This window comes from Leiobunum rupestre, chromosome 4 (genome assembly GCF_980474605.1).
Source record: "Leiobunum rupestre chromosome 4, qqLeiRupe1.1.hap1, whole genome shotgun sequence".
Taxonomy (NCBI): Eukaryota; Metazoa; Arthropoda; class Arachnida; order Opiliones; family Sclerosomatidae; genus Leiobunum; species Leiobunum rupestre.
Window position 1 is genome coordinate 44,933,144 of NC_143387.1, and position 22,524 is coordinate 44,955,667.

Below are 22,524 nucleotides of genomic sequence, written 5' to 3' on the forward strand. Positions count from 1 at the left end.
TATCTCAAGCGGCGATTTTATTAACGGTAATAAATTAGCAATCGACGAAATGGATGTTCTTAACGGGGTCGAACGGGTAAGGAGCGTCGGCGACGCCTTCTTAAATTGTAGCGAGAGAGCCCTTCGAGCCAGGGCGCGCGCTGAAAGGGTCTTTCCTGGCATGCAGCGGAGATTTGAGGGAACGCTCGGACGAGCATGATTTCGCTTAATCAAGCGCCATTATGACTCTTTTCGGAAAACGGGGAGACGGAAAGCACGTCAGCACGCTGAAATAAGGTCGCCAAAAATACCCAAAAGAAAATGTTAGAAAAGGCGAAGAATTTAGAAAGTCCACTTTTTCCACTCGAATCCGATTCTATGTAGTTACCAAATTCACAATCAGGTTTTCTTGTTCCCGACAATAAATTTCACGCGATAAAATTTCAAAGTAAAGCGTAAAATCGCTTTTAAGAAAGTACAGACGCGATTTTTCAACTACAGGGCTCCCAGCGTTTTTTTTGTAAATATGATAGGAATTATTGGAAATTTCATAGAAAATATAGGTATTTATAGGAACATTTTTAGCCAAAAAATAGGAATTTATAGGAACATTTTAGCTAAAAATAGGAATTTATACGAACAATTTTGAAAAAAATAGGAAATTATAGGAGTATATTGAAATCATAGGAATTTATAGGAACTGGGAGCCCAACCGTTGATGTTTTCCAGAACACCAGCGCTAAGCTCTATTTAGAAGGCAAATTTTTCCCAAACGTTCAGGCTGTTTTCTAATACATTATTTTTAAAATTATAGGAATTTCTGGATATAGCTATAGAAAAACTAGAAAATTTCGAAAAAAAAAAAGGAATTTATAGGAACAATTTTGAGAAAATAGGAATTTATAGGAACAATTTTGAGAAAATAGGAATTTATAGGAACAATTTTGAGAAAATAGGAATTTATAGGAACAATTTTGAGAAAATAGGAATTTATAGGAACAATTTTGAGAAAATAGGAATTTATAGGAACAATTTTGAGAAAATAGGAATTTATAGGAACAATTTTGAGAAAATAGGAATTTATAGGAACAATTTTGAGAAAATAGGAATTTATAGGAACAATTTTGAGAAAATAGGAATTTATAGGAACAATTTTGAGAAAATAGGAATTTATAGGAACAATTTTGAGAAAATAGGAATTTATAGGAACAATTTTGAGAAAATAGGAATTTATAGGAACAATTTTGAGAAAATAGGAAATTACAGGAGCATATTGAAATTATAGGAATTTATAGGAATTATAGGAACTCTGGGAGCCCTGCAACTACTTCAAAAAGTTAGAGAATTATTTTCCAGGTACTTAAATAATTATAAATGAGATACGTGCGCGCGTAGTTACGTAAGATTTACAATTCTACGATATTTTAATAATTGATTTTAGCGTATACAGCTTACTGGAATATATGGTGATTAATTTATTAAGCACTATACGTCTCTATTTGGAAATCAGAGTTCTATTGTGAGGAACTACTTAACCATTACTAAAGAGTCTGAAACCGCAAGCTACATTCGGTCATAGCGTATACAGATGTAAAATAACAGGCGAACTTAAGTCAACCGAATGTTATACCTTGGATAACATCATTATACAGTAGCTGAATCTAGATTGAGCGCCACGGTGCGCGATATTGGAAAGATTTCCACCCAAACATTAAACACGTGAGCGAAATAAGAGAAGAGCGATAGGAATAATACGTCCTTACGATTTTACACGCGTGCTTTGTATTTGAGTGGAAAGCTTTCTCGATTCTCTCGGTAGGAACGCTGCATGACGACCGATACAATTCGAAGAATGGGGTTTTCATTTATAATTCTGGTCCATTAATTATTTTGTCCAAGGTTATATCAATTAAGCGTAATTTCTATAATTTGTTTGGTCATAAAACGCTTATTTCTTTATCAAACATTTCGTCGCTGAGAATAAAGGTTTAATTAATGACTAACGTAAAATCTGTTAACCTCTTTTTAGTTTTATAAATATTGTCATTACCTGATGCCTTAAACCTTGACGAGTTGACAATTTTATACGTTTGTTTGACTCGGAAAATTTTTAACTGTGTCACAAATTAATTAATTCCAAAGACTCTATAAACTATTAAATTGTAATTGTATGGAAAGATCAAGAAAAACGTTTCCATTACAGAAACAATTTTCATCATCGTCCGAGTGTGATCTTATAATAAAACCGCTCTTAACCTCTCGAAAAATGCGGGTGAAATATTATTTAAATATATAATTTCAAAACTCGCGAAAGAAGTGCCGCAATTGCGCGCTCTCATCCTCCCTGCTAATGGAAAATGAGAAGTGAACCGGATACTCTCAAAGGAGAAACGCATTAACCACTAAACGCTTTTCAGTTTTATATTTCATTAATTCGTACACTCACTGCTCTTCGTAACGTCTCCGTCCTACCTTTCACGAGCCTTTCCTTCGTAACGGAGGCAATACCTTGTGGAAGGCCGGACGCATACGAAACGGAGAGGCAGTGGGCGCCTGGCCTAACGCGGATATCTCAGTACCATCGTATCCGCGAACGCCGACATTTTGTCGCGTCCAAATCCGTTTTTGTAGACTTTAAGCAAATCCGAACAAACACTCGAGTGTGTCTAGATCGTGCCTAATGGAACGCGAAGATCTACGATACGGCCAAAAAGGGGTTCGCACTCCGATTTTTGCGAAAACGAAAAATTAACGGGCAAATAATCCGCCTCTTCATCGCGGCGACACTTTTTCATTCGCCCATTACTTGACGCGCTCATCCATTTTGGAACGCTAATCGCGGGACCTTCACCCTGGACGCTTCGATCTCGGCCAGCCCCGGATGCGAGTAACAAAAGAAGCGGATTAACCGCACGAAACATCGACTCCATTCATTTTTTTTGTTACTTTATCCAGGTCCGTTGACCGTGACAGGCCGTGCCCTGTCATCTAAAACTCTAAAATGATTTTTTTTTTTAAAAGATAGCGGTGTCCGCGACTTTACCATTACTTTCAGCAGCAGATGTCGGTCGGCTTTTAAAGAACGTTGCCGCGTTGTGGCGGGGACGTAAGTGGTTACTCTGGGGGCTACCTGGCTTCCGTTAGTCGGGCCACCTACGCGATGAGGTTGAAAACTGCCATGCCCTCCACCTATACCTGCCCGCTATACGTACGAAACGTGCTTTTCCGATTTGGGAGTAATTTTTTCCGTTGTCAAAATTTTCTGACGGCTCCTCGATAATCTTTATTCTTGGGCGAAAACATTCCCCGGATTGAACAAGAAAATAAGAAAAACAAAGTTCACTATAGCCACGGTCACACTAGAGCTTAAAACCTAGTTTAGGTCGGTTTGCATGCCAGTTTTGGCTAGCGACGATAATTCTTGGTGCACACGTGCGAAATCGCTTCAACCCAGTTCGCTCATAGCTAAGGCTTAACGTCATTTCATATTATGATCAGAATTTTGAAAATACTAAAATCTATCCTAAAACAATTAGTTAATCATGTTTACTATACATACAGTAATATCATTTCAAATGACGATAAGAATTTTGAAAATACTAAAATCTATCCTAAAACAATTAGTTAATCATGTTTACTATACATACAGTAATATTTTTTGACATTATTTATAATTTTATTAGCATTGTTTTTGAAAATACGAGCAATTTTTCTTGTCGTTTCGAAAGCGATTCTAAGCGAACCGACTTTGGGACGAGTTGCTTCCCGAACCAACACGAAGCGATTTCTCACGCTGGTTTTGAAAACCATAGTTATCTAAAACGAAGCGATTTTAGGAGTAAGTGTGAACCTGGCCGCTGTTCCATCTTTTTCGAAAATAAAGATACGGGTTAGAAGTTACTTCGTAACGTCTATCCGTCGATCAGAAAAAAGACGAAATGGAATCGCGAGAGACGGCTATCTTACTAACAAAAAGCGAAAGAAAAAGAAACGATTGAGACAGTCTCTGAAGTATTTGAAATGTAAAACGATGTATCTTTGGGAATCTTGAATACCTTTTCATTTATACAATCTTCATCCTCTTCTTTTAAAAGAGTAGGAAAGGTTTTTCCTTTCAGATTTTTTTGAATCGCAATCATTTGAACGCTCATTTAAATTTCCAATAAGTGAGAGTGAATCTGAAGGAAATTCTTTAATTGCCATTTGGATTTCCAGAAAAGTCACTTTAAAGCTCACATCGAAGTTTACATTTAATAATTGATTAGCCATTCTTAAGGCTTATCAATGATAAAAGTTTTGGTTATTTAAATTAAAAATTATAAATATTTATAGCACCCGGTTAATATAAGAAGGAAATTAGAAATTTAATTTAATTCAATCATAAATGATATTTTTCTCTAAAAGAACGTATATTTCATTATAGCATGGTAACCATGGAAATTCCTCGACAAATTTATAAATGATATTTTTCTATAATAGAAGGTAAATTTCATTATATACAGGGTGGTCATGGCAAAGCTTCGGCAATTTTAAAAGAAAATGAGAAATTTTAGAAGCGAATAGGCGCTGGCATAAATTATTAATGTCTTGTTCAACTTGTTAAAATGCTCTTTAATATTTTAGCGTAAAAGACTCGTGCATTTTTTATTTCAGAGAGCACGCGCGAAATCGCTCGAGCCCGTTTACGCTAAAATATCAAGACACGCGTGGAACGTTTTAATAAGTTGAATAAGACATAAATAGAGTTTATATGCTAGCGTCTATTACAGGAAAATGAAGGTCTAATTATTGGAAAATAAAGGAATACTTTGCCCAAAAACACAAATTCACCATATACAAAATAGTAATTTTATTGAAAAATTTTATTTTTCAATTTTTAACGGGAAATTAATATAAAATTAAAAATGAAGATAAGTAAAACCAGTGGAAGGAATGCAAAATGGCACAACTAAAATTATTTATATTTTATACTTAACGGGGAAGACTACAGTGGCCATTGTCTACTTTCGCGCTATTTCAAGCTGAACTCTTTTAATTTTGTATTTTAACTCATAAAATTAATATTTAGGTGTAGAACAGACACTTGCTTAGTGCTTAAAATAATTTTGACAAAAGTAATTAAGTTATTACGTTTTAATTCGGACCCCCGGAGCTAAACAAGTTGGGCAAGCGCCCAAACTACCCTTTAGTTAGGATCTTTTATCTCGTGAACTATTAATATTATAATTATAAAAATTATTTTAAGCACTAGAGGAAGGTTCAGCCTAATAAGAAAAATATAATTCAATTATGTAATTGTTAAACAGAAACGTTCAGCTTGAACGAAAAAGAGGCTTTTAGTGTATTCTTTCCCCTTAAATATTTAAACATTGAAAATATAGGATGTCTGGTCACCTTGTTATAGATTTACTTTATTTAAATAATTACTCGTAACAATAAAAATGGATGAGATTATTTAGATATTAAACTAGGCAGAAAAAAATCCTTAAATAAATGAGCCGCTAGAAATAAATTACACTCGTATCTATCATTCTCTTTCACTTAATCCGAAGCCGAGAAAAAACGGAACAAAAAAAAGGTACTCGAAAAACAATCGAGGAATACAAATGGGACTAAAATTAGAACAATCAGACGGACCAGAAGTGGAAAAAATATCTCTCGCGGGGGTGGAAGGCGGAGAGGGACTCTGCTTGATGGGATTAAATTAATGAAGAGCAAATGACGAAGAAAAAATAACAGCGGAGCAAAAAATATATCAAAGATATCGATGCGCTTTCGGATTTATTTCCCCGCAAAGAAGATAAATCAAGGCGTTGAAGCCTCCCCCCCCCCCCTCGTGCAAGGGAGGAACAAGATGTGCCAAAAGATGGCACATTTGCATTTGGGAAATGTTTCGATTTGGCAAATTTCTGTTACGCTTGCAATGCAAAACGTATGTTTCAAATAATTGTATTGGAATGTCTATTATTTTTGCGACGTAGCTTACACAATTTTTTATTGAAGGGTTTTCCCCAAAGTTCATCTGTTTCCCCATTCCATAAAACTTGTTGACATTAGCGTTTTGCAACGCAGAACGTTTGTTTAGAATAATTGTACAACTGGAATGTCTATTATTTTTGCAGCGTAGGAGTTTTATTTTACAATAATTCAATCCTTACACAATTATGGTTTAAGGGTTTTTCCCAAAGTTCATCTAGTTCCCCTTTGCATAAAAACGTGTTGAGGTTAACGATAAAAGTTGGTATAGAGTAGTAGCACTCCATTGAGGGCGCGAGTTTTTTATGAATACGAAAAAGCATGGGTGACGTCGTGTGTCGTAGCACTGCCATTACTCTATAGGGAACTGTTTTACTCGCGTGCCATGAAGCGCTTGCCACTTCATTTATACGCATTATATCCCGGCAACCTGAAATAAAGGCCCTTAAAGTCGCAAGATGACTTGTGCCTTGGGTATTAGCCTAGCTGATTATTATTATTGTATAGGTATTAAAAGCTCCATCTTTTGCTGAAAATTTGGGTTGGCACGATTTTGCCAAGGGTGAAAAAAAACGTTTTTCTACCTGCTGTTTTCTGTTAAAAACCGTGAGGATAAACGTATTTCCATTTTTTTTTCCACATCTAGTGGCAAAATTCAACAAAAATCAAATAATAAAAGCAGTGATATTCTTCCATTCGGACTTTTGGTTAACACTTTCACCTCGCAGCAAGAGGAGCCGGGTTCGATCCCAGCTTGTGGCACTGGGTGAAAACTCGGAACAACTCCACCCGCGTTGAGTTTGCAAGTTCTCTCCCCACTGGTTAAAAGGTTTTTAACCGAGCTCTTCGGTTTCCCCTTCCATAAAAACTTGTTGAGGTTAACGGTAATAGTTAGTGTAGGGAGCTGTTGGCTCGCGTTAAATGAAGGGCTTGCCACCATCCTCCTACGCATTGGAACCCGTCCACCTGAATTAATGGATTTAAAAGCAGGGTTGGAAAAATCCGGCTTTTTTTGAAAAAATTCAGACCAGTGGTTTTAATAGACCCATGTTGAAAGTTGGGGGGTCGAAAATTAACATTTTTACCTGGCAGCTCGGCATTTGGACGGAACATCCGTTTCCTTACTTCCGCCTGTATATTTCGATGGCGGCCACGTGGTTCAAAACGTCACAAACAGGATGTTCCGTCCAAAGGTCTCACTTAAGCCTCGTCTGCGGCCCCTCCTTTGTTATGGGTCTATTGACTATAACCGGTTTTTTTTTCGATTATAACCGGCTAAAATATAAACAGTACCTTTTACTTATGTAAGTAGAAATTGTCTGCAGTTATTGTCGTAAATAAGAAACTAAACAAATAAAGCGAAATAACTATATAAAATAACTGAATTCTTTTGATTACCTCGGGAAATTCCCCCAAGTTTTTGTGTATGACAGAAGCGAGGCAGCGAACTTTGGAACTTTAAACCTACCGAAAAACTGGTAAAAGTAAACCGGTTTCTAAATATGAAACAAAAAATAAACAAAATTTCTAAATAAAAACTATTAATTTACTAAATTATTCATATTGTAATTTTTCTTAAAAAAGCCACAAAAATCTGGATTTTTTCAAGTGGCTATAACCGGATTTAACCAAGTGGCTATATCCGGTATGGCTGGTTCTATGCCAACCCTGTTTAAAAGTCACTTGATGACTTAGGCCTAAGGCGGTGCCTTGGCTATTAGCCTAGCTGATTATTATTATTATATCAATGATTAATATAGCCTGAACAGGGTTTTTTCCGGTTTATCCCAAAAAACCTATTTTTGCCAACCCATATTGAAAAACGTACGAAGCTACTGTTCAATATTTATTTATTATTTATTAGTTTTTTATTTGTGCGAAAATGATAGTACAGTTTGTATTAAAAGAAATTCTAATGCACAATTTCCCTCCTAGCTAAGCTGAGCTTGTATTTAGGAGGACAATGTTTTATAGATAACAAATTTAACATTTATAATTTGAATAATACATTATACTTCTCTGTACACTGAGGGTTTATCAGGATATTACAAAGGAAAAAAAAATAAATTAAACTAACCACGGTAATTAAGAAATACGTTGACAGCGAAATAAGACAACAGACTGACGGACGATCGACTAAGCGCCGGTAAGCTACACCGGCGAGTCCGCGACTGATAAAAAATGCGCCAGAATAGCTGGCCATACCCCCCCCCCAGCGGGTGCAATCGGAAAGAAAAAATGAAAAGTGAGAAAGAAAGAAAAGAACGAAATGGGGCAGTTTCTCACGCTCCGGTGGCGATCTGTCGGACAGAGTAGTCAGCGTGGCCGAGAGATAATCCGGCGACCTCCCGGGCCTTTGATCGATGATTCGCGCCCATACAAGCGCTGTCAGGGCATTTGTCACTAGACCATATAGGAATCGGCGCTCTCGAATTGCTTAGTAAGCCCGCGCTATATATACACTCGGTAAAGGATATTCGAGAAGCCCGCACCAATGTACGAGGACAATGAACGATTTCGAATCAACCGTAATAAAAGAGGCTACCAATACCATGGAAGGCGATTTTTCTCGCATTTCTTAGCTTTTCAAATCATAAAAGAAAGCGACCGCGATCACAAATGTTTTGCATAAGCTAAAGTTCGAAAGCGGAGATCTGTGGGTAGCGACAGGGTTCGTACAAAATTTCCAGGTTTTCCCTGACCATTTTTGTAGAATAAATTAATGTTTTGAGGTAAAAATCTTGAAAAATATTGATTATGTATTTTTAATACATCTTATAAAAATTTATTTGCCTGATTTTTTGGGTCATTTTAAAATTCCCTGACTTTTCCCTGATCTTTGGGAAACATTTTCAAATTCCTTGACTTTTCCCTGACTATTTGGAATCATTTTCAAATTCCCTGACTTTACCCTGACCATTTGGAATCATTTTCAAATTCCCTGACTTTTCCCTGATCTTTGGGAAACATTTTCAAATTCCCAGACTTTTCCCTGACCATTTGGAATCATTTTCAAATTCCCTGACTTTACCCTGACCATTTTGAATCATTTTCAAATTCCCTGACTTTACCCTGACCATTTGGAAACATTTTCAAATCCCTTGACTTTTCCCTGACCTTTTGGAAACAATTTTCAAATTCTTTGGATTTTCCCTCACCGTTTGGAAACATTTTCAAATTCCCCGACTTTCCCAGGTTTTCCAGGTCGTAAACGAACCCTGAGCGAAGTAAAAATGACTCGTAGGCGGTTCGAACGTCTTTGAAGTCCTTCCACGCGTGGGGGCACCTTCGCTCCTCGGTAGTTTGGCGCGCGCGGGGTAAACAGGCGATTAGTCGGGAATCTCGGGATGTTTATATAAAGCGTAATATTCGGCTCAAAGGGTGGCCAGCTCAGTCAGTCGAGATATCTAGGTCGCCGTCGGTTTACTAATTAGAATAACATTAGTCGATGGAATTCGAGGAAGGACACGTGAATTTAGAATGGTCGGAGGGGGGCGTCGGATGGAGAAATCACGTCTTCCCCGCAGCGACCGTTATGTTCGGCTTCGGTAATTAACGGCTTTAAACGCTATAATAGACACGGGCGGACCCCGGTGAGACCAACACGACGACGCTACCAGCGGCTCGGGTTATCGAAGCAAAACGCAAAACTGATGATTCCCGGTAAACGCTGACATTAGATCCGCGTACGTTGAATAAGGTGACGGAAAACATATTCGATTTGGGGAGATTATCGCGTGTCCTCGCAAGAACCTTGTTCGCCAGAATCGCGGCCTCTCGTAGCGCGCTTCATTAAACTCGCGGAACATATCTGTCAAAGTTGAAACCACTTGATGATTTTACATAATGTCGTTCGATTGGATGGAGTCGAGTTGAGTTTGATCCGGAAAATTTAGAATCTTCTGAACTGAAGGAACTACCCGTAGACCGGTATCGAACATGGTTAGTGGAAAATGAATACGGTTTGTGAAATGTTGTGTATAGTAGCCCACTGTCATTATAATCTTTTAAACAAATCCTTAGACCCCGCGTCTACTACAGCAGCATTTTTCGCGAATATTGCGGTCCTACTGGCCCCATTACCACTCCCAACAAATAAAGAAAGGCTGATTTTCGAAAGGGCAAAAACGGCGCGACGGCGAGCTCTCTTTGCCGCGGAGTGAATTCTACGCCCCTAACCGTTCGTTTCGTACATCTTTAAAATTAGTATATCTTTATAATTATTTATTTGCGGCTAATAATATTTGCACCATTAAGTTCCCCTTAATAAGTACGTTGGTAAGGTGGAACTAAAAAGTGGGAAACAAAATGGCGGGGCTATTGTTCTAAATATCCCACAATTCTATTCAAACACCGCGTAAAATCGCCGGAGTTAACCATCTCAATATTTAAGGCGCAATATTACTTTCTTTGATACGTAAAAAACATTATTTTCTTCCCGATCCACTCATTCTCATAGGCAACGAAGGAGCAAAATTCTTAAATTCCGCGTATAAGGTTCGAACTAGAAGTTTAAATTAATTGGTCTAATAAGGGGAGATGAACCGTTCTTTCTGAAGATGGCGCTCGCGAAGTGGTTAGCACTTTTGCCTCGCAGCAAGAAGAGCCGGATTCGATCCCAGCTTGTGCCACTGGGTGAAACCTCAGAACCACTTCTTCCGCGTTGAGTTAGTGAGTTATATCCCCACTGGTTAAAGGGGTTTCCTCCGAGAGCATTGTAACCCGGCTACCTGTTTAAAGCCACTAAAAGTTGCTCGATGACTTGGGCTTAAGGTGATGCCTTGGACCTTAGCCCAGAGAATATAGGAGTATTTTCTTTGATAATATAGTAACATATAGAAAAATTTGCATAAATAAAATTTAAATTTGTGTTAATATAAAAGAAACTCTATTTAAGCAGACTACGATATTCTTAATTCCGTTCAGTGCAGTTCTTTAGAGAAGCAGTTTACATTTTATCAAAGGCATTAAGTACATCTGTATTACAATTAAAAAGCGAACTAGGCACGCGGGAAATTCGTAAAAACCGCACGAAATACAAAATAATATCTAATTATAGGAAAATATAGGAAAAATGGTTAAATTATAGGAAAATAAAGGAAAGCATTGAAATAAAGGAAAAATTATAAAATAAAGGAAGAATGGTCACCCTGCCCATATAGTAACAGAGACCATACCCAACTGTTTATTATTATTACTATTAAGTATGCTACGGAAAATGCATGGCCCGCCGATATTAAATAGAAGGAAAGCTTCCCCCTATGATTGCGTAGCGCCATCTACAGCAGTCGCTACCTGAGAGCAAAAGTCAAGTAAGTCGAGATACGTGACTATTGAAAGAAATTCAAAATAAGAATCCTTGAGTGTTTTTAAATAAAGGTGACTCGGTACAAAATTTTCAAATATATATTTTCATTCTATTTTTATCAATTTTCATTATTAGATTATCGTTGTTATTATGCTAGATTTTGAACGTAAAACTTTTTTTCTCAAATAGGGGTTTTCAGACTTGCTTGACTCTTGCTCTAAGGTAGCGGGCTTAGTTGGTGTAATAAAAAGTCACGTGACCTTGTACCAACGTAACTCTTACGTCATTGATTCTCAGTTCGGATTTTAACATTTCATACGGGCATCTATTAATCAAAGTTGAAAAAAATATTAAACATTGATTTTCACCCACATCTTTCCGAAGAGTTTCGATTACGTACGTTTGGGGAAAATAAATGAAATACAAATAATGGAAAGCTTTCTGGGTACCGGTATGTTTACTTTCAAGCCATTAAAAGGCCCCTAGTAATAGGAAAATCGCGAATCAGTCATCCGCGACTAATTCTATGCCAAACCGATTCTTTTTTTCCCCGCCGATTTGCAGAAGTCCTTTCGTTTGTTCGTTCGATCCAATTAGGGGGACATTTCCTTAACAAAACCCTCAATTTCGAGTGTTCAAAGTTTTCCCCTTTTTCGGCGCGAAAAGAAAAAAGGGCGTTAATTTTATCAAGAATGAGCCCCTTTTCATCAGCCCCTTCGAAACAGGCGCGTCGAAGGAGCCCCCTCTAGACTCTAACGGCGAACTTTATCAATCTCTGGCAACGTCTCATTAATAATCCTCCCACTCTTGGCCAAGAACCCGACAACGATCCCGAGTCGGCCGTACGAAAATGCCAGAGTTGGCCGCTTTCGGCGCTAATAGAAAGCGGGTGAACGCCGTATATAAGAATAAGCCGCGGAGAAGGGATCAATCGTCAGCAGGCAGCGGAGAACTAGAGCCCCTTTGCCAGCCAGCGAGGGCTTCTCTGTAATATCCCACTCGAGAGAGAGAGAGAGAGAGAGAGATGATGAGAACTAATTAGTCACTATTATAGCGCGCGGCTTGGCGCTCCCCGAAGGTGAATGATCAACGCGCAAGCGCGTATCGAAGGGACAACGCCAAACTAGAACGAGAAGTGAAGGAACCATTCGTCCATTTCATTTTCTTTCCAATTTTGAATAATAAGGTAGCGCGGCGAAATCGAAAAATTAGGTTGACTTCCGAGAGAAAGGGTTTCCAAACAAACCTCTAATTTCTTTGAAGTTTCAATCGCGAGTCGCTAGCGTACCTAAAAAGTAGAGTTGTTAATTTTCCGGAAAAATAAAATGCGGAAACATTTCTAGAAAATTTTCCGAATTGCGGAAAGTTTTTAATGTTTTTAACTTTGTATCGATATAAAATATCTAATAACAGTAAATATACTACAAAACATTAATAGTGTTACATTGTTAATCAGTTTAAAGCTAGTCAAGTAATAGTTTTACTTTTAGATTCGAAAAAATGAGGCGAAAATGCCACTTTATTTAAATTTGCAAAACATATTAAACTAATCATGGAATGAAAACTTCTTTTTAATTTCTTTCGGAAAAATACGCCAAATTTTTCGGAAAAAAGGTCTCGGTAATTTTCCGAGGAAAATTTTCCGACTTACAACACTACAAAAAAGTCTTTTTTGTAGAAAAGTCCCAGGTCATTGGAAAATAGTGGCTAATAAGGGAAAATTGCAATAAAAAGCTAAAACAAAGAATTATATTTAAGTTTTTAATAAATTTTATTGTGTACACTGAAAAAAGTCAGTATTAATATCAAATTAGCCACTAAATTATCTTCATTTGTATCTTTTATTTTGTGTTCGGTGTCTAAGGTCTTTGGCCGACACCATAAGTTTGTTCTCAAAAAAAAAAAACTAAATTCACTTTTGTCTAGGCCAGAGTTTTCCACTATTTAGACATACACTCGAACGTTTCAATTTTATACGGTTATTCTCGCGGCCACCCAAACTTCTCTCTAAGCAATGTCCTTTCAGAACCTAGTGTCTTCGACAAAAGACAAGACACTTTCTAGTATCTCTCTCTCTCTTGGAGAATTAAGAGCGAGTGTCTTGATTACTCAGGCTGCTCAGCGCGCCCAAACTGCATCGGTGCGAACGGCGCCCGACGGTTCTTTCGAACTCTCTCAGTCCATTTTTCCGCATTGATGACATAGGAGCCCCCTTAAATCAATAGAAGGCTAAAAGGGTAACATTTCTTCAAATAATCGATCAAGGAGCTCCCAATATTATCGGAACCGAACTTCCCCATTTGAAACTAAATATTTGGCCCCAGCCGACCTTTGACGAAGCTGCAAATGGCCTCCGGGAATACGCGGTCGAAAAAAATACCTTCAGAATAAAACGCGCGGAACGAACTAGAGAGAGATATATATATATATATATATATATATATATATATATATATATATATATATATATATATATATATATATATATATATATATATATATATATATATATATATATATATATATATATATATATATATATATAAGATATAGATTTTAAAATCCTTTTAGACGATAGAAAGTTTTTCTCTCTAAAACAAAGATATACTTCCGGAAAAAATGCTCCAAAATATATCCGACGAGTATATTTAACATTTCGAAAAGGGGTTTGAAAAAGGGAGATTTTTCGTTTTTGTTTCGATACAGTGACAGGGCGCGGGTCCCGAGTGGCAGCCAAATCTACAAAGCAAATGCAAATGGCGAAGAGAGCCGCGCCGAAAGTGCGCGACTCGCGAAATAACGCGATGAACGGATTCCTCTCTCTTCGGAATTCCTCTTCATCTCTTTTATCGGTTCTTCCTCTTTTTCCCGTCGCCAGAATAATAGTTTCTCGAATATCTTCTATTAAAAGGAAGAACTCGGCCCGAATCTAGGTTATATATTCGAGATGATCAGCTGCAGTGAAAGCCGCTCGGATTCGGTGGCTCCTCATTCTATCGGCCTCTTAATGTTATATGAAAACCTTTTAAGGAGATACGAGCGAATTTGCAAGGCAAAAAGGATCTTTGGAATCAGCTCGCGGGGAAAAAATGGAAAAATCATAAGACTTTTTTTCCTTCGAGGTTCTTTCTTAGCGCACGGTTTTCAATTTCCGCGTGTTTAAATACACCTAATATTGCACTGGAAGCAGAAACGTTACCATTGCCGCCTATTGCCGTTGAAACACTACCCAGTTCCATCGCATTTCCGATCAAATATTTGTCTTCCAAACAATTCCCATTCCACCTGAAAAACAATTTTCTCGCTACCATTCCAGAAATTTCCGTTGCGCGACTAAAGGGAAAATCCATTCCCGAACTCAAAATTATCCTTTCCATTCATTCCCGAACTCAAAATTATCCTTTCCATTCATTCCTGAACTCAAAATTATCTTTTCCACTCATTTCTGAAATCAAAAATACATTTTCCATTCATTCCCGAACTCAAAATTATCTTTTCCATTCATTTTCGAACTCAAAAGTATCTTTTCCCTAAACCAAAATAACATATCAATCAAAACAATCCCGAGGTTATTGTGGTTAAATGTAAAAAACCGGTTTGACGAGGCCCTTTAGCATAATAAGAGTGAATCCGAACAAACCCGGATGTTTCTTTAGCTATCAAAATGAATTAAAATAATCTACGTGTATATATATATATTCACTCAAGAAAGGAGACTAAAGTTTCCGAATTGAACTGAAGAAAATATAAAATAAGTATCAAGCAACGGCCCTATGTCGAAACCCGCAATGTAATAACCTGAAGCAAAAAAACTGTAACGAATATTTGAATTGTAAGTATATACGGTATTCCCGCTGCTCTGAGACATATTCCTAGACGGCTTAAAAGACCTTTGAAAACGTCGGCACGCGAAACCCCAAAAATCAAAACTCGCAATTTCGTTCCCTTTAAAAAAAAATGGTTTTATTTTATTCAATCCCAGAAAAGCCACCGTTTCTAAAACACCGCGGAAACCGTAACAGAAACCGGACGAAGAATTTATGTATAGAACTATAGCTATGTAGAGCCAACTATAAACATCCTTCTTTCGCTGTTTCTTTTTTGGTCCGGTAGAGGGCGCGAGAAACCTCTCCATTACCTAGAGACCAATATCACGATTCCGAGGTGTCACATCTGAAATTCAAATTGGCCTATTGGGCTAGGCGCGAAAAGAAATTTTCCAAATAGGTTTTAGGTCCGAAAACCTCCGTCGAGAATGGGATAAAAATATATAAATATAAGGGCGACGCGCGTGCGTAGGTTAAGTAGATTCAAACGAAGAAGTTTAAGTGAGTTAGGACGGCATTAAGGGCCCGCTAGGCATCGCGCGATCCCGACTTACCAGGGATGAAATGCTCAAAATGAATCCCGCGCTCCTCCTTCGCGCGAAGAAAGAAAACAAAGAATAAAAATATACAATGAAGCTGTTGTTGGCGACGGGAATTCTCAATATGGAAATAAACGCTACATAAACAAAGAAGTTGAGCCTTAAAGAGTTGACGAACAGAGGGGAAAGCAGTCAGAATTTTAAGTTGGACGAAAACTACCCTTTGATGTATCGCGAAACGGGAGATACTTTCCTTTTCGCCGTTTCGGGGTAACTAGAAAGTTTCATTAAGGAATTTTGGAATTTGGCGGAAAATTAATTATTTAAAACGGAAAATTAATTATTGAAAACGACAAATAATTTAAAAATAAAACGGTATTTCGGATTTTCCGTAAAACGTATTTTTAAAATTTAATTATTCTCAAATATAATATATTACAAGGAACTTTCACTACAAAACCTTTTAATAAATTAATTCCCCAACAAATAAAACAACGCGTTCGAAATTCGCTCATAAATAACTGTATCATAGTCTTAAAAATATTTTTGGGTATAATAGTTGGAAGAAAAAAATAAAAGCGACTGTAAGGGCGAACTGTCAAAGGGAACTCGTACGGAATCATTACAGGGGCCACTCAAAATCTGGAGCGGTGAAACTTTTCAAAATTTCGACAAAAGAAAAACACAAAGGCTAACGTCGAAACGAGCCTAAAATAAGTTTCTCCCTTCCAAAACGAGAACTAGAAACTTCCCAAATGAAAGTTTCATTCCTGACGCGCCCGCCGAGTTAGACCTCCGAGAAAGAAAATATCCTTTCTAAGCTTCGGGAAAATAAAAACATTTCTGTTTGACGATACGGATGAAGGGGTGTAAAGAAAAATACACTTTTAAAATGCTCAGTATCGATGATGTAAAAAAAAATCTTGCCGCCAGAAAAATTGAGTCTGATGGAAAAATATTCAAATGGCCGCGGTGTACCAAATGTTTTGTTTTCAAGAATAATCGGAGAATAAAATTTACGATAGAAAACGTGGCAACACTTAAAATAGGGAGATTCAAAATAATGAAATGCTCGCTAATTCTTTAAATAACGGACGCTATTATGCCTAAATATAAAGAAATAAAAATTTTAAAAATTCTTTTACTTCAACTTTTTTACAAATTTTTTATTATAACCAAAAATAAAATAGTTTAAGGCACCGATCTCCAGAGTCGAATTAACTTTCATATTCACAAACAGAATTTATACGATAAACTAATTAACGTTAATGCGCCGAATAATTCAAAGGCAAAAATAATTCGAACAAAACTACAATGGCTTTTGATCCGAACGTACTCGAATGCTAAACCCCATTAATTATAAATATCGCCGGCACGACTGCGCAATACATTAGCATAGACCCACGCGGATGATTGTAATAGTTTTACAATAAATAGAAAGAGTGAACAGAGTCATTCCACTCGCGTAGGTGTACAGATCTGCTCCGCGCGACAAACGGAATAGTGCCGCCAAGAATCATTATACTGTACAGAGAGTGGAGACGATTCGCGGCCATCATGGTCTAGCTTCGCCCCCCACCACGAGAGGGGCATGGAAAAAGGTCACCCGCGTGTAGCTCATTCGCGTCGGAGGACGTAAGGTTTTAGATATCCAATGAGCTACGACTGATTCTTAAGGGGAGGGGCATACAGGCAGACCGCGTGGGGTCATGCTAAAAACTCGTCTCGACGCATTCATTTTCGCTAAGCGGAAAGAAACGCATTCTTGGTTTCAGTCTTTCAGCGTGGAAAACAATGGCGGAGAAAGAAATAGGAGCGCTTCCAGAAATGGAAATTCCCAACTGACGTTCTCCCGTTTTGACGAATTTAATCCGCAACCCACGCTAAAGAAACGGAATAAACATAACGAATGGAAAACCCTTTGAAAAGCGATGAGTAACGCGCCTTATTAAGCGGACGATTAAAAAATTCACCCATTCCGGAGTCGCTTCTATTAGAACAATACAAATTACGCAAAAATATAATTCACGAAAGATAAACGAACTTTCAAATAAGGTGGCGTTTAAGGCTACCTAATTGGAACGAGACACGCATTCGTTAATTAGTAATTAAGGCCACTTATTAGGAACATTAGGCTAATTTAACGAAACTAATACGTCTCTAATTAGATGATAATACGCGCGTGATAATTTTTCTAAAGTGGATCATATATGGTCTTATTTTTCATTATTTACTTAATTGGGTTACCACTAATTTAAATTTATTTAGTTTTGACGACCGTAAATATTTTATTTGGGGGGAAAGTTTAAAAAAAAATAAGATGATTCAGTTTTTTGAAAGATAACGTAGACATGTTTACGGCTTAAAAATTGATAAGAGGTCAAAATAACTTAATGTAATTTTATTTCTGCAGGATGGTAATGTTGACACGCATAAGGATTTCAAATCGCACATTAAGGGCTACAAAGCTTATTACCACGAAAAGAAGATGAAGGATATGCACCACCACAAACCCTACGGCCACGATGACAAACACGTAAGTTAAAATTGGTTAACTTTGCTACGATTTACTCTAAATTATTCCCAATTATTTGTACATTTTCTTAACAAAAAAATACTACGAAGCTAAAACAAAAACGCCTTCTTGACCAAAATATTTGGACATAATCGAAACTAAAACTTCGTTTCTGGCGAGATTTTTGTAATATTCCAAAACCGAAACTCAATCTACAACCGAATATTTTACTCAGTTGCAGGTTTAGAAATGCAAAATATCTTGTACATTTGGCGGAAAGACACTAACACGAATTTCGAATTTGGCCTGTTTACGGTTTAATTTCGAAGTATACCCTCGTGCGTTATATAATTTTTAATAATACCGTCTATTGCGTTTTATTTTGAAATATAACTAATTAATTAAATTAGATAAAATTAAAAACCGTTGTAATAATTTATTTTTAAGTACTACAAGTGAGGCATACCTAAATAAATTCGGTTTGGCGAGTCCAGGGTAACTATAGAACAGATAATGCCGAGATTACCACGTTGACTTACATAAACGTGTGATTTGATGATTGTTTAGGATAATAATAAAAATAAGCTATAGTGAAGTTTAAAAATAATAATAAACTTTAAATATTTATTGATAACTTTGAAATTTACTCAATAGATATTGCTTAAATGGATTAATATGACACGCGCAGAACCTTCAGGAATTCAACAGAAAATAGGCAAAATTCGAAATTCCCGCCGACGATTTTAAGTATCTATCCACCAAATATTCTAGATATTTTGGCTTTCTTAACTTGCAAATGAGTATAATAATAATCGACTAACCACAGATAAAGTATCTAAAGTTGTGTTTTTGTTTAAAAATATTTAACAAAAATGTTAAACAGAGTAAAAGAAGAGTAAGCCCTAAGTATAGTCCCAGAAAAGAAACTTATTTTTTTTAATATGGGCATATAATTTTGGTACTTTAATTTTTTTTACTCAAATTAAGTTTTAGTTAATAAAGAACAGTATGTACAGTTTAAAAGAATTAAAAAAACGACCAAAATAGTTTAATTGCAATGTAAACCAGTGTTTTAATAAAACTGGTTTAAGGGGCTATAACTGCGGCTACATATTCTCGGTTAACCTAAATTCGTTCCTATTGACAAAACCCAAATTCCCGCGATAAAACAAGATAGAATAGAAAAAAATATCGATAAAAATTAACCCCGTACTTGGTTACAGCAGATTTTAACATAGTTGCGATTTGTAACATTACAAAACCCAATAACGCGTGACAGAAAAAATTAACGAATTAAAATCACTGTCTGGAAAAAATATATAAATATGTATATCTGTAACTGAAGAGAAAATCCCCCCAAAAACCTCACGATTACATTTGCTGGCGCGTAAAAGAAAATCCTGTAATTGAAAATGTCTTTATCAAATAGACCAAAGTATTTATCTTAGCGCCATTTTAAGGATTCGCGAGTTGAAGGGGATTCAGAAACAGGAGAAAAAAAAACATATTAAAAAAAGGCAGGTGGAAACAAGTGCAACTGGCATTCGAGTTTCGCACGGCTTCCACCCGAAAGAAAATCAATTTGGATAAGAGGTGATGGAATTTACATTATTCCTATCACGAAAATGTTCCCTCTCTTTAGCCGCCAGAAAAAGATGAAAATTTAGAAGGGTTGCGCTATTGCTATCTGCCCTCTTTACGAAAATTAATTCCAACATTATCCTTGAAAGATATTGCATTAATCAAGTCGTCTTAAAAATATATATATTTTCTTCAATAACAAATTATCGTACCCGGTTTAAATAAAGAAGAAAAGTTCAACATTTTATCATTTTTGAAATCAAAACCAACTTGATAGGATATTAAAATACGCCACTGAAAACGGTATCGAGCCTTGGAAAATACAAGTTTCTGTTTATGTAAGATCGATATTTCTTTCGAATGGGCTATATTATAATAATACTAATTACATTTAGTTCTCGTATTATACTGAGGTTAACTTTCCTATACATCTAAAAATGTTATTGATATTTTATAATATAGATGTTCTTGGATCATTTACATGGTTGTTGGTATTTTTTATTTAAAAAATCGATTTATTTGATAAAAATCGGATTATTATTGACATTAATTAATTTTTAAAGCGTTTAAGTCTGTTTTTCCTGACAAATTGATAAATATTTAAAGTGCAGCGATAACGTAAACTATATTTTAAATTAATCTTTATTAAATTGAATTATTAATTAATAATAAATGGAATTTTCTCTCAACTGAAATTTATAAAGAACCTACTTTCGTATATTTCCACAGATACATTGAAGTATAATACGAGATATAAATCAATGATTTTTTAAAAATCACTTGATTTAAATCAGACAACCCTGATCATTTACACAGATATAAATTGCACATAATTATAGTTCATTACATATTTCAAAGTTAAATTCAAATGTTTAGAAAATGGTATTAAATTTAAAATTTTCGAGGAATGGTACCGTTGTAGGTTGATCGATCGCAATCTCTATCGGAAACATCGTTCTTGTTCTCATACGCAACTCGCATTTCAAAATGAGATCGATATGGATCCAAGACATACCTCTTTTGGAGCCAAGTCAAATTATAACAATTTCATTCCATTAATAGATTTTATGAATATCGTTCTCATAACGAACGAAAAGAAGTACTTGCTTAAAATTATAAATTTAGCGTGTATATATTTATGGTTACAAGGAGACATCCCGAAGTGTAACCCACCGATTTTGTTCAAACTCGGGGGATTGGTAGATGTTCATGTATGATGAAAAATCCTAAAGGGAATTTATTCAATGGGCAACCGTTTTGCCATGGCAACGAAAAATGTTTTTGACAACAAAAATTTAAATTTTCCCATTGAAAATAACATGGGATTCTGACCGAAAATGCCACAAAAAAACAAATAATAAAAATTGACAATAAAAACATCAAAATTGATTAACTTTTGATAAATTTTAGGTCAAAATCCCATGTTATTCTCAATGGGAAAATTTAATATTTTGTGTTGTCAAAAACATTTCTCGTTGCCATGGCAAAACGGTTGCCCATTGAATAAATTCCCTTTAGGATTTTACATGATTCATGAACGTCTACCAATCCCCCGAGTTTGAACAAAATCGGTGGGTTACACTTCGAGATGCCTCCTTGTTAGGGATAATGGAATCGTTGGGACTATCTGTGGGTACCATGATCTAGTTTTACTCAGGCTCGAGAGGCTGGGATTAAAGCATAGCGCCGATTTAATTTTTGTCGGCGGCGGCGTTTGGCGAAAGGCACCAGGCGGAGGCGGGCCCGCCGATTTTTCAAAAATCCTTTGCGCCGTTGGTTTTTTTTTCGGCGGCGGCGGCGGCGTGAAGGGGAAAAATGTCTCCCCACTTTTGAAAATTTCAAAATATTTTTGAAAGAAAAAAAATTAAGTTCGGTAGGAAAACTCAAAACATTTCGGCGGCACGCCAAAAAGTAAATGATTCGGGGCCAGATAAAATATCAGCGAGTGCGGCGTTGGTTCGGCGGCGCTAGACTCTTAGAGGGGACGAAAAAAGTAACAAGCGTTTGTAAGATTTAGGGAACCAATAAGATATCTTGTTGATTTGATTGATTATTAAGGGAAGCGGCATATTGGTAGACCATGAGGTGGATTAGGAGCAATGCAAAAGGTCGTCTCAACCGAGTATAAATAAACGCATTATTAGCTCAATCCACAAGAACAATATCCTTCAATGAAAACTCAAACATACGCGTGCTCTGTATAATCGGCCTACTTTCTCTTGATATTACCTATAACGGCAATCCATCATAAAAATGGCTGTCCCGCACACAAAATTCGTTTAAGAGCAAAGCAGGAAACTGATATAGAATGGAGGCACTTGGACGTTAATCATCGTAACCGCATATTCCCCGTTTCTTTCAAGATTCGCTAAAGAAAGGGGTACCCTAATACAATTACCAATATAGTATAGTGCTTTGGTCGAACTTATAGTCCATTATTAGACCGCGATTTACGGGAAAAGACAAAGTAATCTCCGTGTAAAGAATGATGAATACCAATAATTATAAAATAAATTAGATTTTCTTATTCATCGAAAATCTTTCGGAGGGTTTTCTTTAAAATGCAAATGTCGAACGCTGGAGAAGGTTCGGTTTAAATTTGCGCGCTATACGCCGGACAGAACGACTCGATCGAAAGTTAAAATTCAATCTAGATTCGATGTAGAAAATCAGGACTGATTTGGCTGAGTTTTCCCTTTCGACGGGAGATCATTTAAGCGGATTAGGGGTGTGGAAGCTAGAAAATGGCGGAGGAAAGGGCTTCGAAGCGAAAGGAGATTGGAAACGCGAGAGCACGCT

General features: G+C 36.6%; 2 protein-coding genes across 2 annotated transcripts in view; one reads left to right on the forward strand and one right to left on the reverse strand.

The window, feature by feature from the left end:
* Positions 1–22,524, reverse strand: part of LOC149947952 (TBC1 domain family member 2B-like) — a 96,062-nt gene that overhangs the window by 56,062 nt on the left and 17,476 nt on the right. The window lies entirely within an intron of this gene.
* The window catches only part of LOC149947953 (uncharacterized), a 60,759-nt gene that overhangs the window by 35,569 nt on the left and 2,666 nt on the right, over positions 1–22,524 (forward strand). The window contains exon 2 of the mRNA XM_090171499.1: positions 18,043–18,165. Coding sequence (XP_090027625.1) covers positions 18,043–18,165 — 123 coding nt within the window. The remainder of the gene's footprint in view (positions 1–18,042; positions 18,166–22,524) is intronic.